The sequence below is a fragment of the Rana temporaria genome, chromosome 10 (genome assembly GCF_905171775.1).
Source record: "Rana temporaria chromosome 10, aRanTem1.1, whole genome shotgun sequence".
Taxonomy (NCBI): domain Eukaryota; kingdom Metazoa; phylum Chordata; class Amphibia; order Anura; family Ranidae; genus Rana; species Rana temporaria.
The window spans coordinates 11213688-11237547 of NC_053498.1; the positions used below are offsets into that span (position 1 = coordinate 11213688).

Below are 23860 nucleotides of genomic sequence, written 5' to 3' on the forward strand. Positions count from 1 at the left end.
CTTTTCCAAGTACAGCGGAACCTCGGGCCCAGATTCAGTAAGCAATTGCGCCTGCGTAACCATAGGTTACGCAGCGCAATTGCTTACTTGCTCCGGCGTTACGAATGCTCCTGATTCAGGAACATCGTAACGCAGACTGCAGCCTAAAATCTGCGTGGCATAAGGCTCTTATGCCACGCTGATTTTAGGCTGCATTCTTGAGTTGACCGCTAGGGGGCGCTCCCATTGTGATCAGCGTATAGTATGCAAATTGCATACTAACACCGATTCAAAAAGTTGCGCGGGCCCTGCGTACGCAAGGTACGGAGTTTCCATACGGCGTCTTTAGCGTAAGGCTGCCCCTTCTAATAGTAGGGGCAGCCAATGCTAAAGTATACCCGCCGTTCCCGCGTCGCGACGTTCAAATTTTACGTCGTTTGCGTAAGTGATTCGTGAATGGCGATGGACGCCATTCACGTTCACTTTGAAGCAAATGACGTCCTTGCGACGTCATTTGCCGCAATGCACGTCGGGAAAGTTTCCCAGCACTCTACGCTCGGCGCGGGAGCGCGCCTAATTTAAATGACTCCCGCCCCCGGCGGGATCATTTACATTGCGCGCGCTTACGCCGGGCAATTTTGCTGGCGCGCCCTCGCAATTTACGGAGCTACTGCTCCGTGAATCGAGGGCAGCGGCGCAAATTTGCGGGGGCGCAGGGCAAAATCGTTGCCCTGTGCCTCCGCAAAAAAAGAGCAAATCTCTTTGAATCTGGGCCTCGGATTGCGAGTAATGCGATTAACGAGCGTTTTTGCAATACGAGCAATGTATTTAAAAAAAAAAAAACGACGCGGTTTACGAGTGTTGTCTCGCAAAACGAGCAGGATTCAAGCCAAAGCGGTGTGCAATACCACGTTTTGGCCTGAGGTGGGGGGACGTTGGAGCCGAGCAGAGCCGAACGGCGCCGTTCGAAAAATGCTCCGAAAATCTTCAAAATACACTGGCTCGGATTCACAAAACACTTGCGCCAACGTATCTCCAGATACGCCGCGTAAGTGCAAATATGCGCCGTCGTATCTGTGCGCCGGACTCACAAACTAAGATACGCCTAAAAACAGGCTTCATCCCGCCGACGTAACTTTCCTACTCCGGCGTAGAGTGGGCGCATATTTACGCTGGACGCATTGTGGCGTTCCCATTTATTTTCTATTCAAATATGCAAATGAGGGAGATACGGCGATTCGCGAACGTACGTCCGCCCAACGCAGTGCGCGTGAAGTTATACGTCGGGCGTAACGTTATGCCTCATAAAGGAGGTGTAACATGCAGGGGGTCCAGAACGGTGTCTGTGTAACAAACTGTGGGGGGCTGTGTAATTTAAAGGGGTCCAGAGGTGCGGTGCTATTTAATATAAAGGGGTCCAGAGGTGCAGGGTGCTGTGTAATGTAAAGGGGTCCAGAAGTGCAGGGTGCTGTGTAATGTAAAAGGGTCGAGAGGTGCAGGGTGCTGTGTAATGTAAAAGGGTCGAGCGGTGCAGGGTGCTGTGTAATGTAGAAGGGTCCAGAGGTGAAGGGTGCTGTGTAATGTAAAGGGGTCCAGAGGTGCAGGGTGCTGTGTAATGTAAAGGGGTGCAGGGTGCTGTGTAATGTAAAGGGGTCCAGAGGTGCAGGGTGCTGTGTAATGTAAAAGGGTCCAGAGGTGCAGGGTGCGGGTGCTGTGTAATGTAATGGGGTCCAGAGGTGCAGGGTGCTGTGTAATGTAAAGGGGTCCAAAGGTGCAAGGTGCTGTGTAATGTAAAGGGGTCCAGAGGTGCAGGGTGCTGTGTAATGTAAAGGGGCCCAGAGGTGCAGGGTGCTGTGTAATGTAAAGGGGTCCAGAGGTGCAGGGTGCTGTGTAATGTAAAGGGGTCCAGAGTGCTGTGTAATGTAAAGGGGTCCAGAGGTGCAGGGTGCTGTGTAATGTAAAGGGGTCCAGAGGTGCAAGGTGCTGTGTAATGTAAAGGGGTCCAGAGGTGTAGGGTTCTGTGTATTGTAAAGGGGCCCAGAGGTGCAGGGTGCTGTGTAATGTAAAAGGGTCCAGAGGTGCGGTGCTGTGTAATGTAAAGGGGTCCAGAGGTGCAGGGTGCTGTGTAATGTAAAGGGGTCCAGAGGTGCAGGGTGCTGTGTAATGTAAAGGGGTCCAGAGGTGCAGGGTGCTGTGTAATGTAAAGGGGTCCAGAGGTGCAGGGTGCTGTGTAATGTAAAGGGGTCCAGAGGTGCAGGGTGCTGTGTAATGTAAAGGGGTCCAGAGGTGCAAGGTGCTGGAACCCCACATCCCATTATTAACCACCGCCATGAAGCAGCGCCGCCGCCACCCCCTCTCCTAATCTGCATTACATAGGAATTACAAGAAAACAAATGCAGCCACCACATCGAAGGACTTATATATATATTATATAATACTTTATTATTTTTGTTCTTGGTCTTGGTTTTGGATACACTTTAAGCAAAACAGTCAGGTCCTAGTCTGTGATTGGAGAGTTAAGGAGCAGCAACAGACTGGCAAAGTCATCTCTCTGCTCCCTCCTTCTGTCAGCATAGTCTGTATACTTTAAACCACTGAGCGTATTTCCTCGTATTGTCAGAGATGGTGGTGGGCCATAAATAGCGTTGTAGGGGTAAGGAGGACTAATCAGCGCGTGATGGGCCTGAAAAATAAAAGGAATATGACAGACAGGAACCACAGTAATGGGCTGTGAAGAAGAACTTCGCTACTGGAACATGAAGAATCGGAGCTCATTGTGAATGGTTTCGTTTTATCGGCTTTCAGTTTAGGAGCCTCACAGGTTTGGTTAGTAGTACAACCTCGAACGGCCAATAAATAGCTGTGTTCGCCTGTAGAGGAAATAAAAAAAAGGTGATTTTAATAGGATGAAAATACAAAAATACAAATACAGATATGACAGGACTTTATCCAGGCAGATGTAGAGGTGTGGACCATACATGGTGTTCAGAGCACATGCAGAAGGGAAGGGAAGATAAGATAAGGGAAGAAAATATCGAAGAAGGAAGGAAGAAAACAGGAAAAGAAGGAAGGAAAAGGGAAAGGAAGAAGAAAGGAAAGGAAAGTAGAAAAGAAGAAGTAAAGAAAACAGAAAGGAAATGAAGAAGGAAAGGAAAGGAAAAAGGCAGGAAAGGAAAAAGGAAAAGAAGAAGGAAAGGAAGAAGGAAAGGAAGACGGAAAGGAAGAAGGAAAGGAAGAAGGGAAGGAAAATGAAAAGGACAAACAAGAAAAGGAAGAAGGAAGTGAAAAGGGAAAGGACAGGAAAGAAGAAGGAAAGGAAAGGAAAAAGGGAAGGAAAATAAAAATTACAGGAAAGGAAAGGAAAATGGAAAGGAAAGGAAAGGAAAGAGTGAAAGAAAACGGAAAGGAAAGTAAGAAGGAAAGCTAAGGAAGTGAAAAAAAAAAGGAAAGCAAAGGAAGAAGAAAAGGAAAGGAAAACAAAAAGGAAAGAAAAGGAAGAAGGAAAAGAAAAGAAGAAGGAAAGAAAAAGAAGAAGGAAAGGAAAAGACAGGAAACTAAGTGAAAGGAAGAAGGAAAGGAAAATGAAAAGGACAGGGAAGGAAAGGAAAGGAAAGAAAGAAGAAAAGGAAAAATAAAAAGGACAGGAAAGGAAGGAGGAAAAGAAAGGAAAGGGAAAGAAAAGGAAGAAGGAAAGGAAAGGAAGAAGGAAAGGAAATGAAGAAGGAAAAAGAAGGAGGATGAAAAGGCCAGGAAAGGAAAATTTAAAGAAAGAAGGAAAGGAAGATGAAAAGGAAAACGAAAAGGACAGGAAAGGAAGAAGGAAAAGAAAGGAAAGGGAAAGGAAAGGACAGGGAAGCATATGAAATGGAAAGAAAAGAAGAAGGAAAAAGGAAAGGAAAGGAAGAAGTAAAGGAAAATGAAAAGGACAAAAAATAAAAGGAGAAAGGAAGAGAAAAGCAAAAGGACAAGGACAGGAAAGAAGAAGGAAAGGAAGAAGGGAAGGAAGAAGGGAAGGAAAGGGAAAATGGAAAGGAAAGACTGAAAGGAAACGGAAAGGAAAGTAAGAAGGAAAGCTAAGGAAGTGAAAAAAAGAAGGAAACAAAAGGAAAGGAAGAAGGAAATGAAAAGGACAGGGAAGGAAGAAGCAAAAGAAAGGAAAAGGAAAGAAAAGGAAGAAGGAAAGGAAACAAAGAAGGAAAAAGAAGGAAAATGAAAAGGCCAAGAAAGGAAAATGGAAAGGAAGAAGGAAAGGGAGAAGAAAAGGAAAACAAAAAGGACAGGAAAATAAGAAAAGAAAAAAAAAGGAAAAGGAAAGGACAGGGAAGCATAGGAAATGGAAAGAAAAGAAGAAGGAAAACAGAAAGGAAAGGAAATGAAGAAGAAAAGAAAAAGGAAATGACAGGAAAGGAAGAAGGAAAAGAAAGGAAAAGGAAAGGAAGAAGGAAAGGAAAGGAAAGGAAAAGAAGAAGGAAAAAGAAGAAGGAAAAAGAAGGAAAATGAAAAGGCCAGGAAAGGAAAATGGAAAGGAAGAAGGAAAGGAAATGAAAAGAAGAAGGAAGCAAAGGAAGAAGAAAAGGAAATGAAAACTAAAAGGAAACAAAATGAAAAGAAGAAGGAAAGAAAAGGACTGGAAACGGAAGGAAAGGAAAATGAAAAGGACAGGGAAGGATAGGAAATGGAAAGGAAAAGAAGGACAACAGAAGAAAAGGAAAAACGAAAAGGAAAGGAAAGGAAGAAGGAAAAGAAAAGGAAAGGAAGAAGAAAAGGAAAAGAAGAAGGAAAGGAAAGGAAGAAGAAAGGGAAAAGAAGAAGGAAATGAAAAGAAGAAGAAAAAGAAAAAGGACAGGAAACGAACGGAAAGGAAGAAGGAAAGGAAAATGAAAAGGACAGGGAAGGAAAGGAAAGGAAAGAAAGAAGGAAAGGAAAATGAAAGGACAGGGAAGGAAAGGAAAGAAAATTAAAAGAAGAAGGAAAGGAAAGGAAGGAGGGAAGGACAATGAAAAGGACAGGAAAGAAAAGGAAAATGGAAAGGAAAGGAAAGGAAAAGAAGGAAAACAAAGGAAGAAGAAAAGGAAAGGAAAACAGAAAGGAAAGGAAGAAGGAAAGAAAAGGACTGGAAATGGAAGGAAAGGAAGAAGGAAAGGAAAGGAAAAGGAAAAGGACAGGGAAGCATAGGAGATGGAAAGGAAAAGAAGAAGGAAAACAGAAAGTAAAGGACAGGAAGAAGGAAAGGTAAGATGAAAAGGTCAGGGAAGGAAAGGAAGAAGTAAAAGAAAGGAAAGGAAAATGGAAAATAAAGGAAAGCAAAGTACAGAAAAGGAAAATAGAAAGAAAAGGAGTCAGTAATAATCCTATGCCACCCCAGTCAGTAAATGGGGCCCTTACTACTTACTGGTTATCAGAAGTGAGAAGTGAGATGACTCCTCTCTGGGACGTGTCTTTATACATGTTCTCTACATACTTAGATAACTGTGAATATCTCACCAATTTATCAATTTCCAGCCTCTACTCTTCCAAAGCAGCATTGTTGCAGGTTCTTCCCGTCTTCCCTTAGTACTGAACCTGCCATTCTGACCATTGAGTGGCTACATGGGGTGGTACAGATAGAAGGGCCTATAGGGTTCTCTAACTCCTGTCCCTTGCAATGCCATCCAATTTGCCATGGCACATTCCATAGCAGAGGAGAGCGGATACACCAGACATACACCTGAATGTATCTGAGAAGGAGGACTAGATCACTCCTCATTTTCTATTAGAGACACACTGACTGCAACAGCCAACAGCTCTTCATCAGATATTTCAGCCAAAGATCCTAATGTTTCCATAAAGAGTACCTGTCACTACAGTATTCCGATGTATACAAAGCGACTCCTGTCCGGTACAATTCACAAAAGCGTTGCAGTCGCAGCTCTTGGCGGTGGTGTAGCAGGATTTGCAGATGACCCCGTTGCCTACAATCTTCCCATTCTTTGTGACGAGTCTGTCTGGTTCAACTGATAGCAAAGAAAATACATACATTAAATACATAGATATAAAATGCTAGAGTATGTTTAAAGCCAAAACCTTTGTAGGGAACAGTTAGAACCTTTGTCAGTTTTTTTTTGCCATCTGTTTTCCATTGGGGAGATTTCCCTTCACTTCCTGACCTGTAGACACAACAGGAAGTGAGAGAAAATCTCTCCAAAGTGAGGGAGAAGCCCTCTTAGACACGCGTCTTCATTGGAACATTTCCCCACTTTTCCTGTTCTAGTATATATATATTATTATTATTATACAGGATTTATATAGCGCCAACAGTTTACGCAGCGCTTTACAACATCATATATATATATAAAAAAAGGGGTAGCCAACCCGGGGCACCTGGGGACCTCTGAGCCCTGTAATAAAAAGAAAAAAAATAATTAAAAAAATATATATATAAAAAAAGGAGGGTTGCCATCCGGGCAGGGCCGCCATCAGGAATTTTGGGGGCCCTTACACAGCTTCAGGCATGGGCCCCCTGGAGCAGAGAACCGGGGAGGAGGGGGGTGCTGCCGCCTGAAATTTAGAAAACGGGGGGGGCTTCCGCAAATTAAGAAGCGGGGGGGGGGGGGGGCTTTACAAAAAAAAGAAGAAATAAAGAAAATATATATATAAAAATAATTATAAAAAAAGGGGGGGGGGTAGCCATCCAGGGCCCTGGGGACCTCTGGGCCCTTTAATAAAAAGAAAAAAGAAACCTCTGGGCCCTTTAATAATATATATATAAAAAAAATAAACATTTATAAAAAAACATAAAAAAAAAAGGGGGGTTGACATCCGTAATAATAAAAAAATATAAACAAAAATAAAAATATAAACATTTATAAAAAAAAAAAAGGGAGGGTTTGCCACATGGGGCCCTGGGGATATATATATATATATATATATATATATATATATATATATATATATATATATATATATATATATATATATATATATATAAAATATATATATATAAAAATATATATGTATATATATATATATATATATATATATATATAAAATGAAAATAGTTTTTTTTAAAAAGGGGGGTTGCCATCCGGGGGCCCTGGGGACCTCTGGGCCCTTTAATAATAATACAAATAATAATGAAATATATATATATATATATAAAAATAATTAAAAAAATGGGGGTTCCGGACCCCTAAAAATAAAAAAAAAGTTTTTTTTAAAGGGAGTTGCCATCTGGGCCCCTTACAGGTGTACTGCCTGTACCCCCTGATGGCGGCCCTGCATCCGGGGCCCTGGGGACCTCTGGGTCCTGTAATAAAAATAAAAAATTAATTAAAAAAATATATTAAAAAAAGGAGGGTTGCCATCCGGGGCCCTGGGGACCTCTGGGCCCTTTAATAAAAAATCAATAACTACATTTTTTTTAAAATAAATAATAAAAAACATTTTTATAATTTATCATTTTTTTTTTAAAGGGGGGTTGCCATCCGGGCCCCTTACAGGTGTACTGCCTGTACCCCCCCCCCCCCTGATGGCAGCCCTGGGTGTAGGGTGCAACCTGTCCTTTGTATTTTTCCTCAGTACTGGATACTCACTGGTAGGCTCGGGTGGAATGCAGGAGGACTTGGTGCAGCATGTTGAGTTGCTCTTCACTGTTCCTCTATGGAAGCGCACAGAAGTAGGACGGAACATGTCACATGTTCCACACATCATCAAAAACAACGTTGTATGTTTTGTACCTATATGCGGGAAAACACGGAATTATTAAGACCGATTTACATAATGGCAAACTGTTTACTGAGAAACAACCCCTTTGGGCATCGCAGGGTCATTTGCATAACTTGGGTTTCCTCTGGTTGTCCTTTTTAGACCCTAAGAGGGGGGCCGTCCTAGATGCTAAAGTGGGAGGGGCACAAAAAGGGGAGTGACCTCTTCAGAGTAATTTTCGCCCCCCTGACCCATGGACTTGCCTATTTTCAGCTATCTCCAGTCTGGTCACATGATCCAGTGTGTGAGACAGCGGTGGCTGTAGGGAGCGTGCTTGATAATGACTGGTAAAGCCTGGATTGGTGACATCATGCATATGTTCCTATGTCCCATCTGTTGTTGGCGCTCCCTCCTCTCCACACTCGTGACAGCGCCCCTCTAAATTTTGCGCCCGGGGCGGTGGCCCCCCCTTGCACCCCCCCACGCTACGCCACTGCTTGAAATACCCTCCAATATCAAAGCGAGTTTCCCCATAGTAATCAATGGAAACACAGATAACTCCTTACACAGCCACTGCTTGTCTATGCAGTACCGCATGTGGCCAGAGGTGAAGGGGGGCGCCGGAGACACTCGGAAACACGCAGAGAAGCTCGGAGACACTCAGGGCCAGATCCACAAAGAAATTACGCCGGCGTATCTATTGATACGCCGGCGTAATTTCTACGATCCCCGTCGTATCTTTGTTTTGTATCTACAAAACAAGATACGACTGAATGAGGTCTCGATCCACCTGGTCGTACGTCTTAGTACGCCGTCGGATCTTAGGTGCATATTTACGCTGGCTGCTAGGTGGCGTTTCCGTCGATTTCCGCGTCGAGTATGCAAATTAGCTACATACGGCGATCCACGAACGTACGTCCGGCCGGTGCATTTTTTTTATGTCGTTTCCGTAAGGCTTTTTCCGGCGTATAGTTACCCCTGCCTCTATGAGGCGTACTCAATGTTAAGTATGGACGTCGTTCCCGCGTCAAATTTTAAAAATTTTACATCGTTTGCGCAAGTCGTTCGCGAATAGGGCTTTGCGTAGAATGACGTTCACGTTGAAAGCATTGGCTTGTTGTGGGTTAATTTGGAGCATGCGCACTGGGATACCCCCACGGACGGTGCATACACAGTTAAAAAAAAACGTCATTTACGTCGGATCAACATAAAACGGGTTAACATAAAACACGCCCCCCATCTCATCCATTTGAATTGCGCGCCCCTTACGCCGACACAGATACACTACGCCGCCGTAACTTACGGCGCAAATTCTTTGAGAATACGGAAAATACGCTGTAAGTTACGGCGGCGTAGTGTATCTGAGATCCACTGCGCCGGCCGGAAAAGAAGCGCCGCGCTTCGTGGATCTGGCCCTCAGATCCATGCAAACCGAGTCATGAATTAGGAAAAAAAAAAAAAAAAAAGCTCATCTTGCGAAACGCTCGTAAACCCGCGTTACTCGCAAACCGAGGTTTTACTGTATAGTTAATCTCGAAGGGATTCTCGGTGTGGCGTCTCGCTGTAATATTTTATCCAGCTGGTCTTCAGCAGGAGCCCCGCCCCCTTTTTGTTCTAATTACCTCAATTAACACAAGAAATCTATTGCTGGCTAATTAGCACAAACCCAGATAACGTTTTTTTTTTTTTGAGGCTTCCTGTCTTCTAATTGCTTCCAGATCATAAATCGGAATCGGAGAGAGGAACAGTCTGCAATTTATTTATATATATATATATATATATTTATATTTGTAAAAAAAATGAAAACCATTTATCATCTGACCTTCCACTTCACAATTATGTGACACTTTGTGTTGGTCTATCACATAAAATCCCAATAATGTTATGTTTTTGGTTGTAACATGAGAAAATGTGGAAAACTTCCAGGGGTATGAATACTTTTTCAAGGTGTACAGTAATAATAATAATAATAATAATAATAATAATAATAATAATAATAATAAAAAAAAAATAGACTCCTTTGTATCTAATTAAATTGAATACAGAAATAAAAATAATTATAAAATATATATATATATATATATATATATATGTCTTCCATCGCGTCTCCTCCTCCTCTGCATCACGGGGGCTTCCACGTGAGTCTCCTCCCTTCTCCTCCTAGGCATCCAATAGGATCGCCTGTCCTTTCAGCCAATCGGACCAGCCATTTGTTTGTATTACTACTACATACTACTACTACTTCTACTACTCGCAGTGCCCATTTGTTTGTATTACTACTACTACTTCTACTTCTGGCAGTGGCCATTTGTTTGTATTACTACTACTAATACTTCTACTACTGGCAGTGGCCATTTGTTTGTATTACTACTACATACTACTACTACTTCTACTACTCGCAGTGGCCATTTGTTTGTATTACTACTACGTACTACTACTACTGCTCGCAGTGCCCATTTGTTTGTATTACTACTACTGGCAGTGGCCATTTGTTTGTATTACTACTACTTCTACTACTGGCAGTGGCCATTTGTTTGTATTACTACTACTACTACTACTACTACTACTTCTACTACTGGCAGTGGCCATTTGTTTGTATTACTACTACTACTACTACTACTACTACTTCTACTACTGGCAGTGGCCATTTGTTTGTATTACTACTACTACTACTACTACTACTACTACTTCTACTACTGGCAGTGGCCATTTAGTGTATTACTACTACATACTACTACTACTTCTACTACTCGCAGTGCCCATTTGTTTGTACTACTACTACTACTACTACTACTACTCGCAGTGCCCATTTGTTTGTATTACTACTACTGGCAGTGGCCATTTGTTTGTATTACTACTACTTCTACTACTGGTAGTGGCCATTTGTTTGTATTACTACTACTACTACTACTACTACTGGCAGTGGCCATGTGTTTGTATTACTATTACTACTACTACTACTTCTACTACTGGCAGTGGCCATTTGTTTGTATTACTACTACTTCTACTTCTGGCAGTGGCCATTTGTTTGTATTACTACTACTACTACTTCTACTACTGGCAGTGGCCATTTGTTTGTATTACTACTACTTCTACTTCTGGCAGTGGCCATTTGTTTGTATTACTACTACTACTACTTCTACTACTGGCAGTGGCCATTTGTTTGTACTACTACTACTGGCAGTGGCCATTTGTTTGTACTACTACTACTACTACTATTATAATAATATTATAAGACTCTTGAAAAAGATTAAAACCCAATATCTCCCTGGAAGTTGTGTCTGTGTAGGTCACCCTCTGGAGGCAGGTCCCCGTCGGGAGGTAGGTCACCCTCGGGAGGTAGGTCACCCTCTGGAGGCAGGTCACCCTCGGGAGGCAGGTCACCCTCTGGAGGCAGGTCACCCTCGGGAGGTAGGTCACCCTCTGGAGGCAGGTCACCCTCAGGAGGCAGGTCACCCTCGGGAGGTAGGTCACCTTCTGGAGGCAGGTCACCCTCGGGAGGCAGGTCACCCTCGGGAGGCAGGTCACCCTCGGGAGGTATGTCACCCTCGGGAGGTAGTTCACCCTCGGGAGGCAGGTCACCCTTGGGAGGTAGGTAACCCTCGGGGGGCAGGTCACCCTTGGGAGGCAGGTCACCCTCGGGAGGTAGGTAACCCTCGGGGGCAGGTCACTCTCGGGAGGTAGGTCACCCTCTGGAGGTAGACCGCCGCTCTCACACAACAACAGGCCCTTAATCTATAACTCAGAAGACGCTACAATGGGGCTTCCACTTACCTACTGTGCCTTTCTCATAGTAGGAGACGCACGCGGTATCCGAGGCACTGCAGGTTACTACATTTTTTTTACACGTTGCCTGAGTTAAATTTGCACATCGGTTACATTGCAGCAGATCTGTAAAAAAAATAAAATAATTCATAGATAAAAGAAAGATAAAATGACATCAGTATGTAAAATTCCCACCAAATCTCGAAACAAAGAGATCGCAGTAGTATTTTTCCCTCTATTGGGGGGAAAATCAGATTTCTGTGTGAAACACAAAAACGTTCCTTTTAAATATGTCCGTCAGTCACTGAAAAGGATAAAAATCCACTTTGTGAACCCTAAATGCCTTTGTGAACCCGGATATTACTTTTCAAAAGCGGCAGTGACATCATCAGCCCGGCTGTGCAGAGTTGTGTATTTCTTCCAGATCTGTGCCGTAATCCGGTGGATGTGAGTCACCAATTTTATTGCCGTCTGTCCCTCTCTTAAGGAGATTTACTTTATGTGTCCGGGTCACCATTGTCATGGAACAGAAATTCATCAGATACATAAATTGCTACTATTCGTCACCCTATGAGAAGCAGAGGAGCAGGGCCGCTGGTGAGGCAGTACTGGGCCCCAGTGGCGCCTGGTGCTCAAAGTTTTTTGGGGGGGCGCAAAAGAAAAAAAAAAAATTGCAGCCTCACTGTGCCCATCAAATGCAGCCACTGTGCCATCAATTGTCACCACTGTGCCATGCCATCAAATGCAGTCACTGTGCCATCAATTGTCACCACTGTGCCATGCCATCAAATGCAGTCACTGTGCCATCAATTGTCACCACTGTGCCATGCCATCAAACGCAGCCACTGTGCCATCAATTGTCACCACTGTTCCATCATGCCATCAAATGCAGTCACTGTGCCATCAATTGTCTCCACTGTGCCATGCCATCAAACGCAGCCACTGTGCCATCAATTGTCACCACTGTTCCATGCCATCAAACGCAGCCACTGTGCCATCAATTGTCACCACTGTGCCATGCCATCAAACGCAGCCACTGTGCCATCAATTGTCACCACTGTTCCATGCCATCAAATGCAGTCACTGTGCCATGCCATCAAATGCAGTCACTGTACCATGCCATCAAACGCAACCACTGTGCCATCAATTCGCACCACTGTGCCATGCCATCAAACGCAGCCACTGAGCCATCAATTGTCACCACTGTTCCAAGCCATCAAATGCAGTCACTATGCCATCAATTGTCACCACTGTGCCATGCCATCAAACGCAGCCACTGTGCCCATCAATTGTCGCCACTGTGTCAATTGTCACCACTGTGCCCTTTAATTGTCGACACTGTGCCCATTGTCACCACTGTGCCCTTTAATTGTCGACACTGTGCCCATTGTCACCACTGTGCCCTTTAATTGTCGACACTGTGCCATGCCATCAAACGCAGCCACTGTGCCATCAATTGTCACCACTGTTCCATGCCATCAAACGCAGCCACTGTGCCATCAATTGTCACCACTGTGCCATGCCATCAAACGCAGCCACTGTGCCATCAATTGTCACCACTGTTCCATGCCATCAAATGCAGTCACTGTGCCATGCCATCAAATGCAGTCACTGTACCATGCCATCAAACGCAGCCACTGTGCCATCAATTCGCACCACTGTGCCATGCCATCAAATGCAGCCACTGTGCCATCAATTGTCACCACTGTTCCATGCCATCAAATGCAGTCACTATGCCATCAATTGTCACCACTGTGCCATGCCATCAAACGCAGCCACTGTGCCATCAATTGTCACCACTGTGCCATGCCATCAAACGCAGCCACTGTGCCATCAATTGTCACCACTGTTCCATGCCATCAAATGCAGTCACTGTGCCATGCCATCAAATGCAGTCACTGTACCATGCCATCAAACGCAGCCACTGTGCCATCAATTCGCACCACTGTGCCATGCCATCAAACGCAGCCACTGTGCCATCAATTGTCACCACTGTTCCATGCCATCAAATGCAGTCACTATGCCATCAATTGTCACCACTGTGCCATGCCATCAAACGCAGCCACTGTGCCCATCAATTGTCGCCACTGTGCCAATTGTCACCACTGTGCCCTTTAATTGTCGACACTGTGCCCATTGTCACCACTGTGCCCTTTAATTGTCGACACTGTGCCCATTGATGTCACTGTGCCCTTTAATTGCCACCACTGTGCCCATTGTCCCCACTGTTCCCATTGTCCCCACTGTGCCAAATGTCCCCACTGTGCCCATTGTCACCACTGTGCCCATTGTCACCACTGTGCCAATTGTCACCACTGTGCCCTTTAATTGTCGACACTGTGCCCATTGTCACCACTGTGCCCTTTAATTGTCGACACTGTGCCCATTGTCACCACTGTGCCCATTGTCACCACTGTGCCCATTGATGTCACTGTGCCCTTTAATTGCCACCACTGTGCCCATTGTCCCCACTGTGCCCATTGTCACCACTGTGCCCCACTGTCCCCACTGGGCACAGTGGGGACAATTGGCACAGTGGGCTGTGCCAATTGTCCCCACTGTGCCCATTGTCACCACTGTGCCCATTGTCCCCACTGTGCCCATTGTCGCCGCTGTGCCCTGTAGAAGCTGCCCTGGACACAGCAAAGCAAGGGGGCTAAGAATGAACACAGGGCAGTAAACCCAATCTGTGGCATGCATTATGAGTGAAGGAGGGCAGTTCCACATCCTTGCCCTGGGTGCCAGGTGAACCCGTCGCGGTATTGCGTCCCCCGATATCCAACGCATCTCCTGCTGTCATCTGTCTGTGTATTTCTTTCCTCGCTCTAAGTGCTCTATTATCCTCGGGAAAGCAATTGAATCAGCTGATGAGCGCAGACTGGACTGAGAGGACCCCGCTGCATTAATCCCCCAGTGACATGTTACAGTTTATGAGTGAGCCTTGAAAACCAAAACTTTATTTATAGCACGCCTCCTGACACTAACATGCTACGCATCCTGCCAGATGTGACGTCTGATTTACTGCCATTCATGTTCCCTTCTCCTTCACTTATCTGTAATTAGCAATCATATAAAAGATACGACCCCCTAGGGCAGAGATGGGGAACCTCGGCACCCCAGATGTTCTGGAACTACATTTCCCATGATGCTCCACTACACAGCAGAGTGCATGAGAATCATGGGAAATGTAGTTCCAAAACATCTGGGGTGCCAAGGATCGCCATCACTGATCTAGGAGGTTCGCCATCCGCATTACACATTCACTGCGCAATCTTTGTACAGTTACCTTTAGATTTGCCAAGTAATAGGAGGAGCTTCCTGAATATCCAATCGGTTTGTATCCAATCAGGCAAGCACTACCTGGTTATCGATAGATTTGATGGAGATCATACAATCAGATTGTAACGTGTGTGGCGACACTCATGGAAATCATTACCAACCCAAACCTTTTTTAACCACTTCAATACCGGGCACTTTCACCCCCCTAAACATACTTGCCGGTTATCAGCGTTCCTTTCCTCACGCTGTCACAGCATGAGAAGAGGGGAGAGACGATAACCCGCTGGTATAGAAGGAGAAAATCAGTGCAGCCCCAACAGTGCTCATCAGTGCTGCCTATCAGTGCCCGTCAGTACCAATCAGTGCCCAGTGATGTCAATCAGTGCATATCAGTGACGCCTATTAGTGCTCATCTATTTTGGCTATCAGTGCTCTTGAGCTGCCTTTTAGTGCCCATCAGTGCTGCCTATTAGTGCAGCCTCATTAGTGCCTCAGTGCCCACAAGTGACACGCACCTCATCAATGCCGCCTCATCAGTGCCCATCAGTGACACCTCGTCAGTATCCATCAGTGCCGCCTCATTAGTGTCCATCAGTGCCGCCTCATTAGTGCCCATCAGTGCCGCCTCATCAGTGCTGCCTATTAGTGCAGTATCATTAGTGCCTCAGTGCCCACAAGTGACACGCACCTCATCAGTGCCGCCTCATCAGTGCCCATCAGTGACACCTCGTCAGTATCCATCAGTGCCGCCTCATTAGTGCCCATCAGTGCCGCCTCATCAGTGCTGCCTCATTAATGCAGCCTCATCAGTACCCATCAGTGAAGCCTCATCAGTGCCCATCAGTGCAACCTCATTTGCACACATCAGTGAAGGAGAAAAATTACAAAACTATAAACTATTTTTCTCTTTTTTCCCTTGTTTAGCAAAAAAAAAAACATTGGGGTAGATTCAGGAAGCAATTACGCCTGCGTATCCATAGATACGCAGCGTAATTGCTAAGTAGCGCCGGCGTATCGACTCTCCTGTATTCAGAAAGCTCGATACGCCGACTGTAGCCTAAGATACCACTGGCCACCTCTTATGCCGTCGTATCTTAGGGTGCATTCTGAGGCTGGCCGCTAGGTGGCGTTCCCATAGTGGTCAGCGTAGAGTATGCAAATTGCATACTCATGCCGATTCACAAACCTACGCATGGCCGGCGGTCATGTTTTCATGTTTTACGTCGTTTGCGTTCGTCGCTTTCGTCGTAAGGCTGCTCCTGCTATTAGGAGGCGCAGCCAATGGTAAGTATACACGTCGTTCCTGCGTCACGATTTTCGAAATTTACGTTGTTTGCGTAAGTGGATCGTGAATGGCGCTGGACGCCATTTACGTTCACGTCGAAGCAAATGACGTCCTTGCGACGTCATTTACCGCAATGCACGTCGGGAAATTTTCCTGACGGAGCATGCGCAGTACGTTCGGCGTGGGAACGCGCCTAATTTAAATGATCCACGCCCCCTACGGAATCATTTAAATTACGCGCGCTTACGCCGGCCCCTTTTACGAAACGCCGCTGCAAATTACGGAGCAAATGCTTTGTGAATGAAGCGTAGCTCCAGTAATTTTTTGGAGGCGCAGCGTAAAAACGGTACGCTGCGCCGCCGTAGCAGTGCGCGCCTCTACCTGAATCTACCCCAGTGGTGATTAAACAAAAGAAAGATCTATTTGTGCAAAAAAAAAAAAAAAAAAAAAAATGTCATTAGGGTACAGTGTAGCATGACCACGCAATTATCATTCAAAGTGTGACAGTGCTGAAAGCTGAAAATTGGCCTGGGCAGGAGGGGGTAAACGTGCTCAGTAGGCAAGGGGTTAATTAGAAATGTAAGAGGTGTGACCTAAAAAATAAATAAATAAAGTTTTAAAGATTTATCCAGATCCCCCCCCCCCCCCCCCGCTCCTCCCACCACTATTGCGACCAATGCTTTGTATTAGACAGCATCTGTCAAAATGCTGTCGAAATGTGCCACCCATGAGTGCCCATCAGTGCCGCCTATGAGTGCCCATCAGTGCCACCCATGAGTGCCCATCAGTGCCGCCTATGAGTGCCCATCAGTGCCGCCTATAAGTGCACATCAGTGCCGCCATATCAGTGCCCATAATTGAAGAAGAAAATTTACTTTTTTACAAAAAAAAATTCAGAAAAAAATAAAAACTTTTTTTTTTTTTTTTCAATTTCAGTCTTTTTTTAGTTGTTGCGCAAAAAAAAAAAATCGCAGAGGTGATCAAATACCACCGAAAGAAAGCTCTATTTGTGGGAACAAAATGATACAAATGTTATTTGGGTACAGTGTAGCACGACCGCGCAATTGTCATTCAAATTGCGACAGCCCTGAAAGCTGAAAATTGGCATGGGCAGGAAGGGGCGTAAGTGCCCGGTATGGAAGTGGTTAAAGAAGGTTTTACAATTTTCTATACCAAAGAAACAAACAAATGTCAAACGTGGCAACACATAAAAAAATCATATATTAATATATATATATAGTTAAAAAACGATGGGGCCAGATTCACAGAAAAAGTACGCCGGAGTATCTACTGATACGCCGGCGTATTTTCAAATTTGCCGCGTCGTATCTTTATTTGTAATTCACAAACAAAGATACAAGGCTTTTGGCTAAGATCCGACAGGTGTACGGCTTCGTACGCCTTCGGATCGTAGGTGCAATACTTCGGCGCCCGCTGGGTGGAGTTTGCGTCGTTTTCCGCATCGGGTATGCAAATTAGCTGTTTACGGCGATTCACGAAGGTACGCGCGGCCGGCGCATTCTCTTACGTCGTCGCTAGTCGGCTTTTCCCGGCGTATAATTAAAGCTGCTCTTTCGTGGCGTATAGATAGACTTGCCATGTTAAAGTATGGCCGTCGTTCCCGCGTCGAATTTTGAGTTTTTTTTGCGTAAGTCGTCCGTGAATAGGAAAGGACGTAACTCACGTCGACGTTCAAAAAATGACGTCGGTGCGACGTCATTTCACGCAAAGCAGGGCGGGAAATTTCAAATCGGAGCATGCGCAGTACGTTCGGCGTGGGAACGCGACGAATTTAAATGGTACACGCCCCATTCGAATTAGGCAGGCTTGCGCCGGACGGATTTACGCTATGCCGCCGCAAGTTTACAGGCAAGTGCTTTGTGAATCAAGCACTTGCCCACAAAACTTGCGGCGGTGTAACGTAAATGCAATACGTTACGCCGCCGCGGATGTCTCTGAATCTGGCCCTATATTACCAAAAATAAAGCTTAGCTCCACCCCATCCCCAGAGTTATTGACAAATCAACAGGCCCATAGTAGAAATATATATATATTTTTCTGGTCCGTAAAGCAATTTATTTATTTATTTATAGAAAAACAACTTTATTGTCAACATTCTTTTTTATAGATTCAATAGAAATAATTTTTTTAAATTAGATTTTATTTAAATAAGGTTTTCCATTTTCCCATAACAAAGAAACAAACAAATGCCAAACGTGGCAACACAAAAAAAAATATCATTCACAAATATATATATAGTTAAAAAACGATATTACCAAAAGAAAGCTTAGCTCCACCCCATCCCCAGAGTTATTGACAAATCAACAGGCCCATAGTAGAAATATATAAATGTCTCTGGTCCATAAAGGGTAAAGTACTTTTTTTATTTATTTATAGAATTATTATTTTTTTTATTTGATTTTATTTAAAGAAGGTTTTACATTTTTCCACGACAAAAACAAACAAATGCCAAATGTGGCAACACACATATATATATATATAGTTAAAAAAACAAAAATATAAATGTCTCTGGTCCAAACAAATGCCAAACGTGGCAATACAAAAAAATAGATAAAAAATATCATATATATATATATATATATATATATATATATATATATATATATATATATATATATATATAGTTAAAAAACGATATTACCAAAAGGAAGCTTAGCTCCACCCCATTCACCGGAGTTATTGACAAATCAACAAGCTCACAGTGGAAATATTTAAATGTCTCTGGTCCATAAAGGGTACTTTTTTTATTTATTTATAGAATTATTATTTTTTTATTTATTTATAGAATTATTATTTTTTTATTTGATTTTATTTAAAGAAGGTTTTACATGTTTCCACGACAAAGAAACAAACACATGCCAAATGTGGCAACATATATATATATATTGTTAAAAAAGAAAAATATAAATGTCTCTAGTCCAAACAAATGCCAAACGTGGCAACACAAAAAAATAAAAATATATCATATATATATATATATATATATATATATATATATATATATATATATATATATATATATGGTTAAAAAACTATATTACCAAAAGAAAGCTTAGCTCCACCCCTTCCCCAGAGTTATTGACAAATCAACAAGCTCATAGTGGAAATATTTAAATGTCTCTGGTCCATAAAGGGTAAAGTCATTTTTTTATTTATTGATAGAATTTTTTTATTTTTTTATTTCATTTAAAGGTTTTACATTTTTCCACAACAAAGAAACAAACACATGCCAAATGTGGCAACATATATATATATATATATATATATATATATATATATATATATATATATATATATATATATATATATATATATATTGTTTAAAAAGAAAAATATAAATGTCTTTGGTCCAAAAAAATGCCAAACGTGGCATCACAAAAAAATAAAGTAAAATACCATTCATATATATATATATATATATATATATATATATATATATATATATATATATAGTTAAAAAACGATATTACCAAAAAAAAGCTTAGCTCCACCCCATCCCCAGAGTTATTGACAAATCAACAAGCTCATAGTGGAAATATTTAAATGTCTCTGGTCCATAAAGGGTAAAGTCATTTTTTTATTTATTGATAGAATTTTTTTATTTTTTTATTTCATTTAAAGGTTTTACATTTTTCCACAACAAAGAAACAAACACATGCCAAATGTGGCAACATATATATATATATATATATATATATATATATATATATATATATATATATATATATATATATATATATATATATATATATTGTTTAAAAAGAAAAATATAAATGTCTTTGGTCCAAAAAAATGCCAAACGTGGCATCACAAAAAAATAAAGTAAAATACCATTCATATATATATATATATATATATATATATATATATATATATATATATATATAGTTAAAAAACGATATTACCAAAAAAAAGCTTAGCTCCACCCCATCCCCAGAGTTATTGACAAATCAACAGGCCCATAGTAGAAATATATAAATGTCCATAAAGGGAAAAGCACAAAAGTTAAAGCGATACATATATACAGTTACCAGAATATAATATTGTTTTACTATAATTAACCTTAAAAGTAAAAATAAATTAGAAAAAAAAGAAAAAAAAAAAGAAAAAAGTAACAAGTCTATAAATCCCCCCCCCCCCCCACTAAGTATTGTAATTTCGGGATGCACATAACAATGTGAAATATGTGAGGCCAGGCGTGCAGCTACCTGTGCAGTTGCTCACCTTGAGATGTGGCTGACGGTAGGAGGAGCCAGATGGAGAGGACCAGAGGTAGCAGCATGATGCTGCCAAGCCTCTCGGAGGATGCTGCGAGGACAACGATCATGTGCTGTGGACTGCCTGTTTTTGTGTTTCTGATTTACTTTATTCCAGGGCGTTGGCTTTATATGATTACGCTGTAAAATCACGGATAGGGGGGGGGGGGGGGGGGGGGGAGTATAAAACGCAAGTTGCTAAGAGCTACTTACGGGGCTGAGATTACATCAGACATGATTGAACTGTCAGGGAACGGCCTGAGATGTGTTTTATCTTCTTATGGTGAGGAAGAGAGCGCAGACATTAAATGCCGGATTGGAAAGCAACAGTTGGAATGAGATTTTAATGTTTACTACAGGGATTAAAGAGCGAGAAGTTTCTGTGAATAATGCCAGAATCACAATTAGGCCCTTATGTAGCTTTCTCCCCCCCCCCCCCCCCCCCCCCCACCCTTCCAAACCAACCCAAAAAGGGCAATAATTCAGCCAATCAGAAATCCTTATTCGGCGACACCCCCAGTCCCCCCCCAACTGCTGGCATTTGATTTTGCATTTCATCACACTGCTCTTTGTATTATATTATTAAGGGTCAGAATCATACACAATGAAATAAAAATGATCTGAAAATAATACAATAAATGAATAAGGGAAAAGAAGAGAAGAGAAAAAAATAAAGGGAAGAAGAGAAGAAAAAAGAAGAAAAGAAAAAGAGAAGAGAAAAGAAGAAAAAGGAGAAGAAAAGAGAAGAAAAAAGAGAAGAGAAAAGAAGAAAAGGGAGAAGAGAAAAAAAAGATAAGAGAAGAAAAAAGAAAAGAGAAGAGAAGGAAAAAGAGAAAAGAGAAGGAAAAAGAGAAGAGAAGAAAAAAAGAGAAGACAAAAAAGAGAAGAGAAGGAAAAAGAAGAGAAGAGAATGAAGAAGAGAAGAGAATGAAAAAGAGAAGAGAATGAAAAAGAGAAGAGAAGAAAAAAAGAGAAGAGAAGAAAAAAAGAGAAGAGAATGAAAAAGAGAAGAGAATGAAAAAGAGAAGAGAATGAAAAAGAGAAGAGAATGAAAAAGAGAAGATAAGGAAGAAGAGAAGGAAAAAGAAAAGAGAAGAAAAAAAAGAGAAGAGAAGGAAAAAGAGAGAAGAGAAGGAAGAAGAGAAGGAAAAAGAGAGAAGAGAAGGAAAAGGAGAAGAGAAGGAAAAAGAGAAGAGAAGGAAAAAGAGAGAAGAGAAGAGAAGGAAAAAGAGAGAAGAGAAGGAAAAAAAGACAAGAGAAGAGAAGGAAAAGGAGAAGAGAAGGAAAAGGAGAAGAGAAGGAAAAGGAGAAGAGAAGGAAATGGAGAAGAGAAGGAAAAGGAGAAGAGAAGGAAAAAGAGAAGAGAAGGAAGAAGAGAAGGAAAAAGAGAGAAGAGAAGAGAAGGAAAAGGAGAAGAGAAGGAAAAAGAGAAGAGAAGGAAAAAGAGAGAAGAGAAGGAAAAAGAGAGAAGAGAAGGAAAAAAAGACAAGAGAAGAGAAGGAAAAGGAGAAGAGAAGGAAATGGAGAAGAGAAGGAAAAGGAGAAGAGAAGGAAAAGGAGAAGAGAAGGAAAAGGAGAAGAGAAGGAAAAAGAGAGAAGAGAAGGAAGAAGAGAAGAGAAGGAAAAGGAGAAGAGAAGGAAAAAAGAGAAGAGAAGAAAAAAAGAGAAGGGAAGGAAAAAGAGAGAAGAGAAGGAAAAAGAGAGAAGAGAAGAGAAGGAAAAAAAGAGAAGAGAAGGAAAAGGAGAAGAGAAGGAAATGGAGAAGAGAAGGAAATGGAGAAGAGAAGGAAAATGAGAAGAGAAGGAAAAGGAGAAGAGAAGGAGAAAGAGAAGCGAAAAAGAGAAGAATAAAGCTGGTCATACACCTATAGATTATCTGAAGATTTTCTTTGGTTAGATAAAAAAAGTGCAACAGATTTCTCCATGTACTCTAAACTGTGCGGATGGAGGAATCTCCCACTGGGCCAAGCTTCAGTATTTTGCTAGTGGGCCCCGCTGGCTCTAAACCTAAACAATGCCTGCACCCAATCAGACTAGCAAGATATGGAAGCTTGGGCCAGTGGGAGATTCTTCCATCCACACAGCTCAGTGTAGATGGAGGAATCTGTTCCACTTTTTCCATCTGACCATAGAAAATCTGCAGATAATCTATAGGTGTATGGCCAGCTTAAGACAACATCAACAAAAAAGAATAAGGTAAAAAAACAGAAGAGAGGAGAGGGGAGGGGAGAAGAGAGGAGAGGAGAGGAGAGGGGAGGGGAGAAGAGAGGAGAGGAGAGGAGAGGGGAGGGGAGGGGAGAAGAGAGGAGAGGAGAGGAGAGGAGAGGAGAGGAGAGGAGAGGGGAGGAGAGAATAATAAGACAACATAAACTAAAAAGAATAAGGGAAGAGAAGAGAATAATAAGACAACATCATAGCACTATGAAATTCAAAACAATAAGTGTAGAGATATCAACTTATATTCATATAAAAAATGTGAAATTTCTTTCTTAGACAACCTGACCCTAAGTTGGGTTTCTTGTATGAACGTGAGCAGGCGGTCGGTAGGATGGTCGGTAAAGCGGTCGGTAGAGCAGTCGGTAGGGCAGTTGGTAGGGCGGTCGGTATGGCGGTTGGTAGGGTAGTCGGTAGGGCGGTCGGGTGGTCGGTAGGATGGTCGGTAGGGTGGTCGTAGGGCAGTCGGTAGGGCGGTCGGTAGGATGGTCGGTAGGGCGGTCAGCAGGTGTAGTCGTTAGGATGGTCGGTAGGGTGGTCAGTAGGGCAGTCGGTAGGGCGGTCGGTAGGATGGTCGGTAGGATGGTCGGTAGGATGGTCGGTAGGGCGGTCGGTAGGATGGTCGGTAGGATGGTCGGTAGGGCGGTCGGTAGGATGGTCGGTAGGGCAGTCAGTAGGGCGGTCAGCAGGTGTAGTCGTTAGGATGGTCGGTAGGGTGGTCAGTAGGGCAGTCGGTAGGGCGGTCGGTAGGATGGTCGGTAGGGCGGTCGGTAGGATGGTCGGTAGGGCGGTCGGTAGGATGGTCGGTAGGATGGTCGGTAGGGCGGTCGGTAGGATGGTCGGTAGGGCAGTCGGTAGGGCGGTCGGTAGGATGGTCGGTAGGGCGGTCAGCAGGTGTAGTCGTTAGGATGGTCGGTAGGGTGGTCAGTAGGGCAGTCGGTAGGGCGGTCGGTAGGGCGGTCAGCAGGTGTAGTCGGTAGGATGGTCGGTAGGGCGGTCGGTAGGGCGGTCAGCAGGTGTAGTCGGTAGGACGGTCGGTAGGGCGGTCGGTAGGGCGTTCGGTAAGGCGGTCAGTAGGTGTAGTCGTTAGGATGGTCGGTAGGGTGGTCAGTAGGGCAGTCGGTAGGACGGTCGGTAGGGCAGTCAGTAGGACGGTCAGTAGGGCGGGCGGTAGGACGGTCGGTAGGGCGGTCAGTAGGGCAGTCGGTAGGACGGTCGGTAGGGCAGTCAGTAGGACGGTCAGTAGGGCGGGCGGTAGGACGGTCGGTAGGGCGGTCAGTAGGGCAGTCGGTAGGACGGTCGGTAGGGCGGTCGGTAGGGCGGTCGGTCAAGGTCATCCTTCTACTCCTCCTAATTTCCAAACCCTGAAAACTTGCAC

General features: G+C 43.3%; 1 protein-coding gene across 1 annotated transcript; it reads right to left on the bottom strand.

Moving 5' to 3' along the window:
- Window positions 1–2400: 2400 nt before the first annotated feature.
- Window positions 2401–20383, bottom strand: LOC120915982 (phospholipase A2 inhibitor subunit gamma B-like). Its single transcript, XM_040326824.1, has 5 exons — window positions 20237–20383; window positions 11437–11553; window positions 7551–7694; window positions 5814–5972; window positions 2401–2849 (listed from the first exon to the last, which is right to left on the bottom strand). Exons 1-5 carry the CDS (start codon window positions 20337–20339, stop codon window positions 2647–2649), a joined length of 726 nt encoding a protein of 241 aa, XP_040182758.1. The 5' UTR covers window positions 20340–20383; the 3' UTR covers window positions 2401–2646.
- Between the last annotated feature and the right edge of the window lie 3477 nt (window positions 20384–23860).

Coding starts and splice junctions, on each gene's coding strand:
- LOC120915982 (XM_040326824.1), bottom strand. CDS start 20,339: ATGATCGTTGTCCTCGCAGCATCCTCCGAGAGGCTTGGCAGCATCATG. Junction 5,973..7,550: donor CATTCCACCCGAGCCTACCA/GTGAGTATCCAG, acceptor CTTTGCTATCAG/TTGAACCAGACAGACTCGTC. Junction 2,850..5,813: donor TCGGAATACTGTAGTGACAG/GTACTCTTTATG, acceptor TTTCCTCTACAG/GCGAACACAGCTATTTATTG.